Raw genomic sequence first — 17299 nt, forward strand, 5'->3', positions numbered from 1 at the left:
AAATAGTCTTACTTCTTCCTTTTCAATTTGGATAACTTCTACTTTTTTCTTGCCTAAGTGCTCTGGCTAGAACTTCCAGTGCAATGTTGAAAAGCACTGGTGAAAGCAGGAACCCTTTTGTTCCTAATCTTAAGGGAAAAAAACTTTGTCTTTCACCATTATGTTAGCTGTGGGTTTTTCTTTTTTTTGAGACAGAGTCTCGCTCTGTTGCCCAGCTAGAGTGAGTGCCATGACGTCACCTAGCTCACAGCAACCTCAAACTCCTGGGCTTAAGCGATCCTACTGCCTCAGCCTCCAGAGTAGCTGGGACTACAGGCATGCGCCACCATGCCCGGCTAATTTTTTCTATATATTTTTAGTTGGCCAGATAATTTCTTTCTATTTTTAGTAGAGACGGGGTCTCGCTCTTGCTCAGGCTGGAGCTGTGGGTTTTTCATAAATACCTTTATCATGTTTAAAGTTCCCTTCTATTCCTAATTTGCTGGGTGTTTTTCAAAGGGTGTCAAAATCTTATCAAATGCTTTATCTGCATCTATCAAGATGACCTATGGCTTTTTTCTTCTATTAATGTGGTATATTCCATTGACTGATTTTATGCTGAACCACCCTTACATTCCTATAGAAACTCATTAACACTAGAGTGGTACGCCACTAGTCTTTTTCTTTTCATTAACATCTCCTTCACATTTAGAATTATCTTCCCCCTATACCATAACTTAAGAATAGTGCCTATCTCTTATTTCTGTACCTTGAAGCTTGATGCACTGAGAACTACAGTGTGTCTCTGACTCCATCTGTCAACTTCACATAGACTTTGGGTGGAAGAAATCATGAAGATCCCACAACCCAAAAGTTTTAGGTTATATGTATGCGACCCTGGGAGGTATCACATTTGTTTTTCTCCCAATATGATTTTTGTTTTTAGCATTTGCTTCATACTTTATTGGATACAAAAAAGAATCTAAAGTACTGCTTGAGGAGCTAAACAGAATGCCCAAGAGCATTTATCAGTTTATACCCCTCACCAACAATGTATGAGTGTTTATTTCAACAAACTGATCTTTGAATTTGATAGGTGAAAAGGTCTCATTGTAGTTCAATTTTGTGATTCTCTTAGTATGGGAAGTTCTGTATCAGACGCAAATATGTAGTAAAATATTATAGGGAAGCAGATAAGATTAGGGCTAATTTCCCCAAGGAAACCCTTGACTCAATTAAGCACCCAATGTATCAAAGATTTTTATAAGAATAAATAGATACATAGGTGCATTTATGATATTCTCTAAGAGTTTATTATAAACCAGTTTCATAGGCCACAAGGAAATAAAAGGACTATGTACAGCCTTACAGGAGACAGGCAGGGAGCTGAGGAGGACCAAGATGAGTCTAGGGCCTTGGTGGGCGAATTCCCGGGGGAGGGGGCCCTGTAAGGGAAACCAGACAATCCGGTGAGACTCCTCGAACAACAGCATAACAAACAAACAGGTCTGTGGTAACGTGGCCCTGAGGAATCGAGCCCACGCCTCCGTGGAGCTACTTCCATAACTCTGTGGCCAAGGGTCAAAGAAGGCCTGAAGTAAGAGTAAGAAGTTTAGTCAGTGCCTGATCTGCAACTCAAATCCCCAACCCTGCCCCAGCCTCCCACACCCTGCAGTTAGCAAGTGACTAGAGGGATGTACATGGCACATGTGCTAACTAGGGACTTCCCTGGGGCTGACTGGGTTTCTATGCTTATAAAACCCATAAACAGAAAACCCAAAACTAGAGACACAAGTCACCAAGTTTGGCCATGGGTTATCTTAGAGGCCACTGTGGCTTGGTAAAAAGAACACTAGACTGGGGAGTCAGGACACTGAGCTCACTGAGCTCTCTGGGCCCATTTTCTCATCCACATAGGAGCTGAGCTCAGCATTTCTCAAACTGAAGTTAAACAGAAATACATAATATCCTCTTTTGATTACTAGGTACTATCAAACCAAAGGACATAAGACAATCTCGTAACTTTTGTTAGGGATCATCAGAATGCATTATTTCATAGTGCTCTGAGGACTCTGCCCTAGACATTGAGAAATACCCTGGGTGGAGTTGCTCTAACTGTTCTAAGAGGGGAGGTAAGGCCTACTTTAACAATGTTTATTCCCCTTTCCCTGTTCTTCCTGCTCTAGGGAAGGAAGCTAAAGTCACTGCTGCAGGCACTTACCTCGCATCCCTGGGGGAGGGGGCCGCATCCCCGGAGGGGGCATGCCCATCGGAGTCCCTCGTCCAGGGGGGATCCCCATTGGGGGGCCCATGGGAGGCCTCATACCAGGAGGCGGGCCCATCATGCCTGCAAAAGAAAATCCCCAAGAATACAACTCAAGTGTCTGTCTTGAAGAGGTGGCAGGAAACATACAAAGCTGACCATTCCACCCTCTCAGCCTCTCCTAGAACACTGGCACTTGAGCCAAAGAGCTAGAGCTCCCAATGGCTGTTGTCCAGCTACTTTCATGATCAGTCAGCCAGGCTGGATCTCAGAGTAATCCTGCTTAATTATACAAACTCATCATCAGTTTCAGTCAAGGTTATGTCTCATCATGAATCCAGCTAAGGCATTTGTATCACTTAGCACTTGTCTCCCTATGAGCTCCTTACCTGGAGGGGGTGCTCCTCGGCCCATAGGTGGGGGAGGACCGCCACGGCCAGGTGGGTACTGGGTCGGGGCCCCTGCAATACTGGCTGTGGCAGCAGCTGCAGCGGCTGCCACAGTACCTCTTCCTTGTGGGGTCATCACCTAAGAGGACACAGGAAGAAAGTGTTAGGCAGAATAGTACAGTGCAACGCAGCTTTCCACTGTCCTCCCCAAAGTGGGGAAGGAGGGCAGGAAATAGCAGACACCAAATCCCCTAAAGCTACAACTCACATTAGACTTCCTATTCAAAATGACTTTCCAAAAAGATTGAGCTTGAATGCCCAATTCCCATCTTCTAGGCCCGAGTTTAAGGATGAGTTAAGGATGCCCAATCCAACTTAGAGAATACACTTTCAAATGACTGATGATAGGTTATAACAGAATATATTTCAAATGTTATCATGGAAACATTTTACTCAAACACAGTTGACTAAAATACCTTCTGTGTATTTCTCAACGTAATTTACAATGGCCAAGTTTTCCTTCTCACTTCTGAGGCCACATACAATGCACAGTGAAACACTAATAGTCTTGACAATCATAGGTTGGTCATTCTGGACTCTTTCCAAACTATGGACCCTCCTTTCCTTTATCCTTTATTTTAGCCACCAAAACCTGGTGCCCTTTCCCCAACCCCTCACCTGTTGAGATGGCCCACCAACACCACGGACTGGCCCGGCAAGTCCTGCAGGAGCCTGGGGCATGGGAACCCCAGCTGGGATTCCTCTGCCAGCAGCCCTGCCGATCCCTGGGCCCCCAGCAGCTCCAGCAAGTGGCACTCGGGCAATACCAGTCTGAAAAATAAATTTATAGGGCATAAAAACAACTCATAAATACTGCTTGTCCATATGTGCTGACACCATTTTTCCTCCATCTAAGATTACAAGTCTAGCTGTTACCCCTGAAGCAGGCTAGACAAACTTCAAAGAGTGTTCAGAGAACTATGCCATGTCTCACCCATCTATATGCATTCCTTTGAAAATTAAACCGAGAGCAAAGGGCCATGGTTCCATCTAAGGGACATGAGATCTATTCCCAACTGATTCTCACCTGCTAGGTTGAGTGTGGACAAATAATCCCACAATTCTAGGACTGTTTCCTCATCTGCAAATGATGGGATATTGTAAAACTGGATGTGGTCATGACGGTTTACAATGGGCTACATCAGAGTAGCCAACTCTATTGGAAGTAGGTACCAAGAGTTATGAATACGTACATATGCTTTGAACCAAGAAATATGCTAATATCCCTTGTAGACATTTGTAATTGGGAAAAGCTGCATGTAAGAATCCAAAACAAGGAAGTGACTAGGATAAACTATTCTGTACTCACTTGAGAAGATCTTTAAGTCATTAACATGACTTTACTTAGAGTCTCTAAAGACTCTAAATGTAGCCTGGTGTTTACAGAACCATGATCCTCTGGGATCAAATGTCAGTTTCACCACTTACTAGCTGTGATACCTTGGGCAAGATACTAAACCCCAGTTTGTTTTATCTATAAAGTGAAAATAATTTATCTCACAAGACCATTATAAGAACTAAATAAAATACTGAAGTGTTCGGTGCACAATAGGTGCTCAATGAATGTTAACTATTATTCTAAAACTCTACAAAACAAAATATATACATATTCTATCGTTTGGAGTTAAATGACTTTTAAAGGCCCACCTAGACTGTCTTCACATTAAAAACTGACCTAGATAATCCTAGGTTCCTTCCCTGACTCACTACGTACATCAACTGAGGACAGGCAAGGCTTTAAAGGCAGAAATAACCCAATTCTAGTCCCCTCTCTCCACCTCTTTCTTGCAGGGTAACTTCTTTCAGATTCCATTTATTATGTGTAAAAGGGGGCCAAAACCCAGAGGATGGCTGTGAGGATGGCAATGAAACACAGAGAACCTGACAGAGTGTGGCGCATGGTATGGCCTCCCTTCTACATGGCTTCCTGCTCTGACTTACATCTTTAGGAGGAGGTCCCTCTACTGTCATCGAGACCAGGTTCTCCCCTCTTAACAGCACCAGACCGAGGACTCGCTTCTCTTCCCTTTCGGCTTGTTTGGAGTTCTTTGGCCTACAGACAAGTTGAGGGTAATAAACAAAAAAGCAAGTGTTAGAGGATAGGTAACGTTCAGGCTCACCTGCCTAGAGGCCTCCAAGATTTGCTTACACTACATCTCCTGACAAATAGTACACAAACTTTCCCCTGAGACAGCCCTTCTGGATAGGCTGAACCCGTAATCACGTAGGTGGTTGCCTGCCGGTTCCCCACCACTCCAAGAGGATGCACTGACCAAGAGATAGGACACGGTCAAGAAAGCCTAGCCCTGGCCAAATGCTATTCCACAGCAACCGCAAAGGCCTTTCCCTTGGGCGAGTTTTCTTTGCTATCAGCCTGTTCCTTCCTTTCAGGAGGACGTCAGGAGGCAGCCTAAGGATTCCTCAAGTCAACTGAATCCCACCCACCCTACTAACGTGCAGTGTCATTCTAGTACCAATTCAGCCTCGCGGGCCTATAATTCTGTCCCTCACCTCACATCAGAAATAGGAGAAGTCATAAAGGAAAAGAGAAATTTCATACACAGAGAAACTGAAATTTCACACCTGTTCCTCAAAAGCACAAAAACAGAAATCCTCAAACAGCGACAATCAGAAAAAGATGAACAAAATATAAATGTAAATTAGGAAAAGTAACAGGATAGGGGAAGGGATAAAAAAAAAGGCAAAGCTAAGATCCTAAAAATAAGGAAAAAACAAAATATCCTGATTTTAAAAAATAACTCAAAGATTTCATTTTGATATTTTACATTAACTGGTATCCTGTGGATGGACATTATTTCCTTTTTTGGCTCATTTTCTTTATTAATAATAAGCATGTATTACCCTTTCCTAATTTTAAAAATCCCTTCTCATAGACTTTTATAAAGTTTTTTCTCATAGACTTTTCTGTGTCTTGAAAAATATTTTCCAATAAACATTTTTTATTATCAGAATAAAATCAGTTTCATTTAAGAAACAATAGATAACTATCTGGAATAGTTCCACACTGATCTGTTGGCCCCTCTCTAATAGGTACCTGGCACTCAGGCATCCCTACCACATTTTATCCTGTACTTCTTGATCTTAGGCCACAAAAGAAAATGGCCCCAACTCAGAGACAGTGACAACATAATATGGACACTGCATATGACAAAAGAGCTGGATGACCACAAAAGTCATGTAACTTCTTTGGGCCTCAAGTAGCCTTGAATGTAAAATAAGATGGAAAACTAGACCACATCTTTTAATGGGCCAAGAGCTTAAGATCTGTGAGACGTAAGACAGGGAGTTAGCTAATACCTTATGGAATTGTAGCAAAGTAGAAACTATCTCCAATTGTTTGTATAAATGCCAACAAAAATTACTGGCCCCAAACCCACATGGGGAGCTGAGCACTTACCCTGAAGAGGGTCAGAGGCTTCTTAAAGCAGTTTCCGACCAGGCTGCATTGGGAGAGCCCTTTAGGCTACAGCTTTACAAATAGGCAATGAGGCCAGAAAATCAAGCTCTCCCCCCTCACACACCTGTGGGGAGAACATGAGAGCCCTTTACCCCAGTACCCAGGGGCATGCAAAGCCAGAGAAACAAAAAGCCTAGCAGCCCTCCTCACAACTTGTACCTTGCTAGAACTAGAGAGCAAGGCTTGCTGGACTAAGGAAGGAGATTTCTTAGTGTTCTATGTCCCCATTTAAATCTGCCCTTTAAAACTGGAGAACAAACAGAGAGGAACCAACTAGCTACATCACCACCTGTCACTTGGCCCACCCAGCCAATCCACTTCCCTCGTCCAGTCTCCCCTCCCCACGGCCCCCTCCTCACTTGATTTTTCTGAACTCATCACAGTCACAAAGGATCAAATTCATATGCTTGTCGAAAGCCTTGAAGGTGCCAATGAAGATCCGGCCGTCTTGCAGGATGCACCTCATCCTGTAGTCAATATGCTGCAGCATCTTGCTGCTCTTGCCCACAGTCTGCAAGGAGAAACCGGCAGGGATGAGACTCGCTCTTCTAGACACGCACCTCTCTGGCCCTCCCCCACAACTTCCACCACAGCCTTCTATCCCACGCATCTGTCTTTCTCAGTAGGTTCTCAGTCTTCCACCACAGCCCTTTCATGAGAATTCTCTCGTGTCACGCTGTTTTCAGTCCTGACCTCTACCCAGTAATCTGCTATTCTCCCTTCCCTTAAAATCAGTCTTTCTCATATTACAATTGCCTTTATGTTTTGTCAGTTTCAGCGATTAGAATGTGGAGTGTCCCCAAACTAATCAAATCCATCCATACTAGAGATCAGCCATCTGCCATTGTGCAGATTATAGAGGTATGACTCAAGTGCTGTGGAACACCCAAATCCCATTAAAAAGATGAGTAAAGAGCAGGAATGGGGCTGGCACTAAAAATCTAATCAATGAGAAACCTGTTATCAGAAAGGATATCACCTTCAGGGTGGAGAAGGGAATCCCCAAATTGGGAATTTGTTAGAATGCGTCCAAGACTATCTTTGGCAGAGGGAAACTTTTCTGGTGGTCAGGGAGCTAATCGGTTTGGACACATAATGGTCTTTAAGAACACATAATTTGCTACACTTAATTCTTAATTAACCCAACATTTCTGCATTTGTAGCCTGGCTTCCAATATAGCTTTGCTAAAATAAAGGGAACAGCTACATAGATATCACTATGTGCCCTTGACAGTTATATTTCTCTCTAGAAACAAATCACCTGACATTTGATCTGTACAGCATCTTCCCATCAGTCTGATTGGTATAGACCAGTCCTAACCCACCCAAGAGCCTTCTACATACCAGGCACCAGGCTTGTTTATCACTGTGAGCTTGGACAAGAACAAGTTTCTGAATCTACAAATGTGTAAATCAGAACCTTGACTCCACCAACATACTCCCTGCCACCTAGAAGGCCAGGTCATGTGAGTCAGTCTCCTTTAGATGACCATTTAACTGGCTTCTAACCACAAGATAGGAACCTTTCGGACAACATTCACTTATCCATTTGAGCTAATGCTTACCGGGCGCTCTCTGTGTATCGGGCACTGTGGTAAACATTGTACATCTCATTTAATCCTCAAAATTGGGCCCATTATTATCTCTGTTTTACAGATGAGACCACTGGGGCTGGGAGAGGTTAAGTAACTTGCCCTGTTTCACAGCTGCAAAGTTGTGTCGAAATCTAGTCAGACTAAATTCAGTTCCTATTCTAACCAATTCTCCAACAATATCCTACCAGGTTTCCCTGCTTCCAGTCTCACCCAATAAGTAACAGCTAGAGTGATCTTTCTAAAACACAACTAAGTTCAGGTCATTTTGCTGGCTAAAATCTTTCAACGACAAGCCTCACCACCAACAGGATTAAGTGACATGCCCCTTTCTAACAAGGCTCCTGCCAATTTCTTCTCTCTCCTACTTCATTCCGTTCCCCTTCAGCAACTTTCAATCGTACTCCCCTTCATGGCTCTGCTCTTCCAGTTCTGCGGGTCTTTAACATTCCCTCCCGTTTTCGCTGGGAAAACTCGGGACAATGCTTTCTTTAGGGCTCTGCCCAGCAACCGTCTACTGGAGAAAGCACTCTGACCCCGCCTCCCGCCTAAAACTTTTACCTAAAGCTGAATTACCACACTTAATTACATTATCCGTGTCCCCAACTAACCCAGTGAAGGAACGAAACATTTCAAGGTGTAGCCCCCAAGCGCCTGAGAAGTCGGGCATATGCAAACATACAAATATGATAAACAAATGAGTCGAACTCTTTCTCCAAACATTCTCATTCACCCTCCGGCTCCCTCCTCCCGGTTTATTAGACCTGGCAAGACTCTCTAGCTTGTACCACAAACCCTTCCACCTCTTTTCGCAACTTCTCAGACTCTCAACCCCTTTCACAAGTCTGAGCCTTTTACCAGGTCCTTCCTGGTCCTCCCGCAGTTCTAGTGCCTGCTCCGAAACCCCGGACACGTATTTATTCACCAAAAGTTTACTTAGTGCCCACAGGATCCCAGGCATTGTGGGTACAGCGGTATCGAGAGCCGCGGTTCCACCCTCGCCCCACCGAGCTAGCGACCTCGGCCTCCGTCCCCCAGTTCCGGACTTCCCCCACTACCCCGCCGCCCCGCCGTACGGACAAGGTCCGGTCTTTCGTGCCCGGACCGAGCAGCCCCAGCCCGGGCCTTCACCGCCATAAGCGGCTCCAACCCACGGATTCCTCCCCGATCAGTCGCGGTCCCCACTCCTCAAAAGACTCGGAAACTCCCGCGCCGCCGGCCCGCGCCTCCTCACCATGGTGGCGGTTCTGATTGTTCCGATTCCCGCCGGATTGCCTCCGCAGAGGCCTAGTCGCCCGCCAGCAGCCAAATTCCCGCCGCCGCCACCGGAAATGCAGCCGCCGGTAAAATGCGGCCGGGTAGAAAGCTACTTCCGGTCCCGGCACAGAGCCCTTGAGTTCCGGCCCACGACCGGAGTTTTGCATTTGAAGCAGGGGCGGGGCCTCGGGGGGCGTTAACGTCCAGTTTGAAACCTCGAGAGGCCAGAGACTTAGGATCTACTTTGGACACTTTGCTAGCTAAAGTCAGGACTGCCACCCTCCGCGGCTCTCTCCTGTACAGCCACTGTCCTTGAATTTCGTGAGCTGGCTTGACGTGCTCCTGCTTCAGCACTTCTGCATTAGTTTTTGCCTCTACCTGGAATGCTAGTTCCCCGAACATAGGAAAGGCTCATGCCCTCACCTCCTTCAAGATTTCAGCTTAAATAACATTTTCCCAGTGCGAAGAACTTCCCTGACCATCCTAGAACTGTAACCTTCCCACCTGCCTAACCCGTTTTTCTCCTTAATATTGATTGCTATCTAACATGCTAACGTGGATATTTTTATTATCCACTCCCCATTAGAATGTAAGCTCCTGAAGGTATGGATTTTTCTTTGTGTATTGCTCATTGCTGTAGTGTCTGGACACTTTAGCACAAAATAAGGGCTCAATAAATATCTGTTAAATAATCTCATCCAGCCCCCTGCCTTTTAAATACTACCTATACACCTAAGATTTTCAAATTTATTCCTTTAACCCCTCCCTGCCTTTTCATTTAAGTCTCCACCTTTTATATCTAGCAGATGGCTTGACATGGATTCTAACAGGTATACTAAATTTAACATGTTGAAAACTGAATTCTTGATTCTATTCACTCTTCCCCAAACCACTTCTCTACCAGTGTTCCCATCTCTGAAGTTCCTTGAGTTAAAAAAGAAAAAATAAAATGACAAAGCTAGAAGCATACTTGATTCCTCTCTTTCTCTGCCATCTGATAATGTCAGCAAATTCTATAGACCCCAACTTGAATATAACCATTGTCACCTGCTCCACTGCTACCACCCTAGTCCTAGCCAGCATCATCTTATCTTTTTTTTTGCGGGGGGTGGGGGGGAGAAGCTATGGGGTTTTGGGGGGTGGTTCCCCCCGCCTTTGGCAGGGTCTCACTGTCATCTGGGCTAGAGTACAGTGGCATCATCACAGTTCACTGCAACCTCAAACTCCTGGGCTCAAGCAATCCTCCTGCCTCAAGCCTCCCAAGTAGCTGGGACTACAGTAGGTGCACCACCACATCCAGCTAAGTTTTCTATTTTTTGTAGAGATGGGGGTCTCGCTCTTGCTCAGGCTGTTCTTCAGGTGATCCTCCTTCCTTGGCCTCCCCAAAGTGCTGGGATTATAGGCTTGAGCTACTTCGCCTGGCCTCATCTTTGTTTTGAATCACTGCAGGAGGCCCTAACTGGTCTCTCTACTTCCTTTCTTGTTCTCACAGCAGCCAGAGGGATCTTTCTTTTTTTTTTTTTTTTTTTTTTTTGAGACAGAGTCTCGCTTTTTTGCCCGGGCTAGAGTGAGTGCCGTGGCATCAGCCTAGCTCACAGCAACCTCAAACTCCTGGGCTTAAGTGATCCTACTGCCTCAGCCTCCCGAGTAGCTGGGACTACAGGCATGCGCCACCATGCCCAGCTAATTTTTGCTATATATATTTTAGTTGGCCAGATAATTTCTTTTTATTTTTAGTAGAGATGGGGTCTCGCTCTTGCTCAGGCTGGTCTCGAACTCCTGACCTTGAGCAATCCACCCACCTCGGCCTCCCAGAGTGCTAGGATTACAGGCGTGAGCCACCGCGCCCGGCCGAGAGGGATCTTTCTAAAATGTACTGGGATATCAGATGATGTCATGCCCTGCTCTCCACCTCCCAATGATTTCCTAGCACAGGTAGAATAAAATCCAGCCTTGCACTCCTCTCCAACCTCATCTCTTTCAACATTCCCTTCATTCGTCATCCTCCAGTCACACTCTCCTCCTTGCTATTCCTCAAACCCAGCAAGGAAAGCTTACACCTCTGGGCTTCATCTTCACACCATCTCTAAGAGGTATGTTCTGCTGTTCTGTTTCTGTAACCTGTAGATGAAGAGGTAAAAGCTCAGAGAGATGAATTATCTTGCTCAAGGTGGCAGAGTCAAAATGGGAATATAGGTCCACCTGGCTCCTCAGTTGTTCCTTTACCCCCAAGTTACCCAGCTGCTTAACACATTGTTCATGCATGCATTGAAAATAATATTTAGTTGGTACCTACTAAGGCCATGCACTGTTACTGACACAAAGTCTCTTCCCTCAAGGAGCTTATGTACTAGTCAGAAAGACAGACAACAAACCAAATGAATAAATATACAATGTAACATTAGAGAGATATGAAAAAAAAATAAGAGTAAAGGACTGAGAGTGCAATTTTACCGAGGTAGTCAGGGAAAGCCTCTCTGAGGAGTAGTGTGTGAGCAAAGAAAGAATGGAAAGAATGAATAGTATGAAGGACATTCTAGACATTTTATATAAAGTGAATCATATAATAATGTGCTCTTTTATGACCGCCTTCTTTCACGTAGCATAGTATTTTCAAGGTTCATCTGTGAACCTTGCATGTATCAGTAGCATGTATCAGTACTTAATTCCTTTTTTTCTTTTATTTTTTTTAAACACCAGAGATTGATACCGAACTTCATTCTTTTTTATGGTCAAATAATATTCCCTTGCATGGATATATCCCATACCTGTGGTTTCACTTTCCATGGTTTCAGTTACCTGCGGTCAACCACAGTACAGAAATAGGTGAGTACAGTACAGTATGATATTTTGAGAAAGACCACATTCACAAAAACTTTTATTATATTGTTGTAATTATTCTGTTTTATCATTAGTCATTGTTACTCTCTTATTGTGCCTAATTTATATATTGGACTTTATCATAGATATGTTTGTGTAGGAAAAAACAGTATGTATAGGCTTTGGTATTATCTGCAGTTTCAGGCACCCACTGGAGACCTTGGAACATAACCCCCTCAAATAAGGGGGGACTACTGCACCACATTTTGCTTATCCATTCATCTGTTGAATATTTGGGTTGTTTCCACCTAGTAGCTATTGTGAATAATGCTGCTATAAACATTTGTGTACAAGTTTTCATGACATACGCTTTCATTTCCCTTGGGTATATAGCTAGGAGTGGAATTTCTAAGTCACATAACTCTGTTTAATCATTTGAGCAACTGCCAGACTATTTTCCAAAGTGGCTTCACCATTATACATTCCCACAAGCAGTGTATGAGGGTTCTGATTTCTCCACAGCTTCACCAACTCTTGTTATTATCTGACTTTTTGATTCAAGCCATCCTAAAGACTGTGAAGTGGATCTATCCCATCATGGTTTTGTTTTGCATTTGTCTCGTGACTAATGATGTTCAGCATTGTTTCATGTGCTTATTGGCCATTTGTGTATCATCCTTGGAGAAATGTCCATTCAGATCCTTTGCTCATTTTTATTTGTCTTTTATTACTGAGTTACAAGAATTCTTTATATATTCTAGATACAAGTCCCTTGTCAGATATGTGATTTATACAGATTTTCTCCCATTCTGTGGGTTGTCTTTTCATTTTCTTAACAGTGTCCTGCACAAAAATTTTTAATTTTGATGGAGTCTAATTTATAGTTTGTTGTTGTTGTTGCTGCTCATGTTTTTGATGTAATACTAAGAATCTTTTGCCAAATCTGAGATCATAAAGATTTATCTCTTTGTTTTCCTCTAATAATTTTATAGTTTTAGCTCTTATATTTAGATCTGTGATATAATTTTAGTTAATTTTCATATGTGGTATAAGGTAAGGGTCAAACTTTATTCTTTTGTAGGCAGATATCCAGTTGTCCCAGCACCATTTGTTGAAAAGACTGTTTTTTCCCCCATTGAACAATCTTGACATCCTGGTGGAAAATTAGTTGACCACTGACACGTGGTTTTATTTCTGGACTTTCAATTCTATTCCATTGATCTCTTATATATGTCTGTCCTTATGCCAGTACCACACTATCTTAGTTACCATTACTTTGTAGTAAGTTTGGTAATCAGGAAGTATGAATCCTCCTATTTTTTCTTTATTAAGATTGCTTTGGCTCTTCTAAATCCCTTGCAAGTCCATATAAATTTCAGAATTAGTTTTCCAATTTCTACAAATAAGGAAAAGGGGGCCGTGGATTCCAGAACTGGAGGTTAAATGGACAACTCATTTAGCCTTTATTTGATAAAATGTTTCCAAGTTTCAGACTAGATCAGGAGTGTGCAAACTTAGTTTTTTTAAATAAGACTGGTTAGTTTCCAATAAACTTTTTTGGTCAAGAGCCAGATAGTATTTTAGGGTTTGTGGGCCATATGGTCTCTGTTGCAATTACTCAACTTTACTATGTAGCAAGAAAGCAGCTATAGATAATATGTAGCAAATTAGTGTGGTTGGATTCCAGCAAAATTTTATTTGTGGACACAAATATGTGTCACAAAATATTATTCTTCTTTTGATTCTTTTCAACCATTTAGCATGTAAAAACCATTCTTAGCTCAAGGACACACAAAAACAGGTGGTAGGCCACAGTTGGCCTGCAGGCTGTAGTTTGCCAACCTCTGGTCTAGAAGACCATTAGAATTCTGTGTCTGGGTTCAGGGTCATAGCCCCAGCTGAGTATTAATAACTTTTACTTGAATTATTTCCTTGGATTATCTCTGGGTTTACTGAATAAATGCAGTCAAAATTCATGTCTTTGCTCTCAAGTAAAAAAACATACACATATACATTCACACCTGTATCAATCTGGGTTCAATCAGAAGATAGAAACCATACAGTAACTTAAATGGGAAATTCAACATGAAGAATTATTAGATAATAATAGGAGAGTAACTATAAATACTGAAAGAAAACCCTACAGCTAAGGGAGAGTACCCAAGGAAGGATAAACTTGGAAGGAGGGTTCCCTCCCCAAGGCTCACTGGAGAAGTTGGGGGGTTGTGCAGGCCAGAGCTGGTCCAAAGTCACTAGGCAAGCAGGAATAACCCTCTGGGGCACAGACAAGCCAAAGCTGATAGACAGGTGCACACAGGAAGCTGGAAATGCAGAGATTGGGGGTGTTGATGCTGACACAAGGCCTGGATTATGTGATGTCTGTGTGGGGAAGGCCCAAGGAAACAAAGACAGCCAAGGCCAATGGGTAGGTGAGTGGAGGGGGCCAAAGCACTGCTGTGGGCACTGCTGGAAATGGAGGCTACAAGAACCTAGTGCACTTCTGTGCAGCTAAGAGCAGCTGCTGGAGCCCTGGTGTGCATGCTCTGTTGCTGAGGAGAGGGTCACAGGAACAACAACCTAGACTGGGGTGGCTCTGAGCCTCTGCACAGGATGGAGGTCAGGTAGCCTGCTTGCTAGATAGCCAGTCCTCTGGGTCCCCCAGCATATATAGCTGTGGGGCTGAGAAAAGGGTGTAGGAGCAGCGACCTGGGCTGGGGCACAGGCCTGTGCTGTTTGGGTTCCCAACTAAGCCACCAGTGCCTGAGTGGAGAGCTGGAGAAAACATATGGTGGCCAATCAGTGGAGAAAGCTGTCCAGCAGGCATTTAACATGGGAGAAAACTTCATTGGCCAAGGAATGAAGGGGATAAAGGGTACTTTCTAGGGGCCTGGTGAAAGAACCATCTGACCCAAGAAAGAAGGCCCTTCCTCCTGCAATGCTGTCCAGTGCCCTCTACCGATAAACCTTTCCCAGCTGGCAAAGGAAACAAAGGCCCCAGATCCATTTTTACAGATCAGGTGAATCTGGAGCTGAAACAGTAAGTTAATAACTGACATAATTCCACAGGCTCACAAACATATTCTACACACAGATAGGCACAAGCCCAGACTTGGATGGGAAAAAGAGCACAGCCAATTCAACCCACCCTCAGAGAAGGAACTAGTCTTAAGATAAACATAGATAAGACAGATGTTGACTTTCTACTTGGATTCCTGGAGTGGTGAGAACTTTTTTCTCTTTTGCAAATATGTCTTCTGTTGGAAAGCTGTGTTTGTGGGAGTTCTCGTACATTCTCCCCTTTCATCTATATCCAGGCAACTACCACGTGCTTTGAAGACAAACCCTACAAAGTCTGTCTTCTCTTTCAGCCCACTCTGCTATCACCATAGTTCAGATATAAATTGTGCCTGGACAAGTGCCAAGTTTATCCTGGTCTCAGTGCTATATTCATCATGCTTTATCTTCCATTCTCTTAAGTTTCCTCTTAGATTCCCTGAAGCATCTCTTCCAAATCTCCAACTCCATATAAAATTTCTTTGCCAATATATTCAGCAGAGAATCTGATCTGAAATGTTTTTATAACTTTACTAGCTTAGTGAGGCATACCTCCAATATTACACAATTTATTTACTCTAAGATTTTTATAGGTTGAGCCCTTCTCTGAAAAGACAAGTAAGCCTCTTTCAGTGGCAGTTTGCTAGATCTAGTTGAAGGTACAGGTCCTTCTACTTTAGCCCTGGGTTACTAGAACAGACACAGAAGAGAGGAAGCTCAGACAAAAATTATTTTAAGTAGTGTTAAAATTCACAAAATTAATTTCTCTTCCTCCCAGCCAAAAAAATAGCTTTCTGGTTCCCAAAGGAATTGGAACGTAGGGCAAAGGTAAGAAATGGTGACTAGCAGCAGTGAGGGTGCTGCTGAGCCAGCTGCTCTGCCTGAAAGCTCAGTGAGCTGGGTAGGGTTGGACTTGACCTTGGGGGCTGCATCAATAGCGGATGACAGCATAGCCTGCCCCACTGTGTGACCTGACTTTGTGAGACTTCTCCAATCCTCAACTCTTGCCCCAACACGCAGAGAAAGGAATGCTTTTATCTTTTTAAGAACAATGGTGGGTGGAACTCTAGGCATTTCGTTTCATTTTTTTCTTTTTAGGATTCTAGAATGTCATGTTTCAACCTGGCCCAAATTTCTCTTTAATTAAAGAAGAGCCAAGTGTTTGGCTATTCTTCAAAACAATTTCTAGATTAAAATTAACGAATAAGGTACAGGGCTAGATCAAAATAATCTTTCTACAATGAGAACATAGGTTTTGTCCCTTACATGTTTTATGCACATTAGGAGAAAATAAAAAAGCATAACGTGATATTTACTAATGGAAAAAAGATTATGCAATGAGAGAATCTCACGTTTGCCAAGAATATCCTACCATCTGTTCTGTTTTAGAAAAAAAAGTGATTACAAAATATGTGCTTACTTTTAATATATGAAACATATACATACAGCTATTTTAAAATTAAGGTAGAGCTTCTGTGTATAAATTATTTCACCTCTAATCTGAATCACTACACCTAATTTCATAACCAGGTGCTATCAGGTTGCCAGCCATCTTCAAAGTCCCTACAACCCAAGTACCCTCTGTGACCCCAGGTGACTCATTTGGACTCATCACAAGAGGTACTACCCTTGCTACCTCCAGTAGTCCCACTTCTCCAAGGTTTTTGGTCTGATTTCATTGTTTTCACCCATTGCTATTAGTAGGTCAAATGTTCCCCTAGTAAAATTGATGTTCATTTTTCACGATCCACTACCATTTTTTCAGAAAACTCACCAAAAATCAACATGAAAAAGACAATTTTAAAACTGGAAGTGAGGAAGAATGATGGTGGGTTCAGAATCCAAGGTCATGGTAGCCAGGCGTGGTAGTGCGTGCCTGTAGTCCCAGCTACTGGGGAGGCTGAGTCAGGAGGATCACTTGAACCCAGGAATTTAAAAAAAAATTCTGCATCATTTTCTTTCTTTTCACCCTTTTTTTCAAAGGCAGGTGTTGGTTTTCTTGTTTGCTTTTTTCTTTCCCAATGGCAAGACATAGGGAGGGGTATTGGGATTATCTGGAATGAGGAGGGTCTATCTCTTCCCTCTTCAGACCCCATTATGTACCTACATGCTTTCCCTAGTGGCTTCTAGTTCTGACCAGAAGCAAAGTGTTGGTGTTATAGGGGAAGTTCTGATAAAGGGACCTGAGGGGAATCTGGCAAAGGATTGGGACCCACACTCTCATGTGATCACATTTTTTCCCACCAGAGCTGGAGAGTGGATGTGATGGTTTGAATGTCCCCTCCAAAACTCATGTTGAAATTTAATTGCCATTGTGATGGGATTAAGAGGTAGGACCTTTAAGAGGTGGTTAGCTCATGAGGGCTGAACCCTCATGAATGGATTAATGTCAATATTACAGGAGTGG

At 43.2% G+C, this 17299-nt stretch overlaps 1 protein-coding gene across 2 annotated transcripts; it reads right to left on the reverse strand.

The window, feature by feature from the left end:
- Positions 1-1275: 1275 nt before the first annotated feature.
- Positions 1276-9167, reverse strand: SNRPB (small nuclear ribonucleoprotein polypeptides B and B1). Of its 2 annotated transcripts, none has more exons than XM_045528928.1 (7): positions 8996-9167; positions 6529-6680; positions 4633-4744; positions 3310-3462; positions 2632-2770; positions 2201-2326; positions 1276-1424 (listed from the first exon to the last, which is right to left on the reverse strand). In XM_045528928.1, exons 1-7 carry the CDS (start codon positions 8996-8998, stop codon positions 1387-1389), a joined length of 723 nt encoding a protein of 240 aa, XP_045384884.1. In that variant the 5' UTR covers positions 8999-9167; the 3' UTR covers positions 1276-1386. The 2 variants fall into 2 exon arrangements, with proteins under 2 accessions (XP_045384884.1, XP_045384885.1); XM_045528929.1 differs by having other exon boundaries at positions 1276-1571.
- Positions 9168-17299: the final 8132 nt, after the last annotated feature.

Source organism: Lemur catta, chromosome 17, assembly GCF_020740605.2.
Source record: "Lemur catta isolate mLemCat1 chromosome 17, mLemCat1.pri, whole genome shotgun sequence".
Taxonomy (NCBI): Eukaryota; Metazoa; Chordata; class Mammalia; order Primates; family Lemuridae; genus Lemur; species Lemur catta.

Excerpts from the sequence above, each read along its gene's own strand:
- SNRPB (XM_045528928.1), bottom strand. Across the intron at positions 2,771-3,309 it reads TTGGTGGGCCATCTCAACAG|GTGATGACCCCACAAGGAAG; the intron begins GTGAGGGGTTGG and ends GTGTCCTCTTAG. Across the intron at positions 2,327-2,631 it reads CCGAGGAGCACCCCCTCCAG|GCATGATGGGCCCGCCTCCT; the intron begins GTAAGGAGCTCA and ends TTTCTTTTGCAG.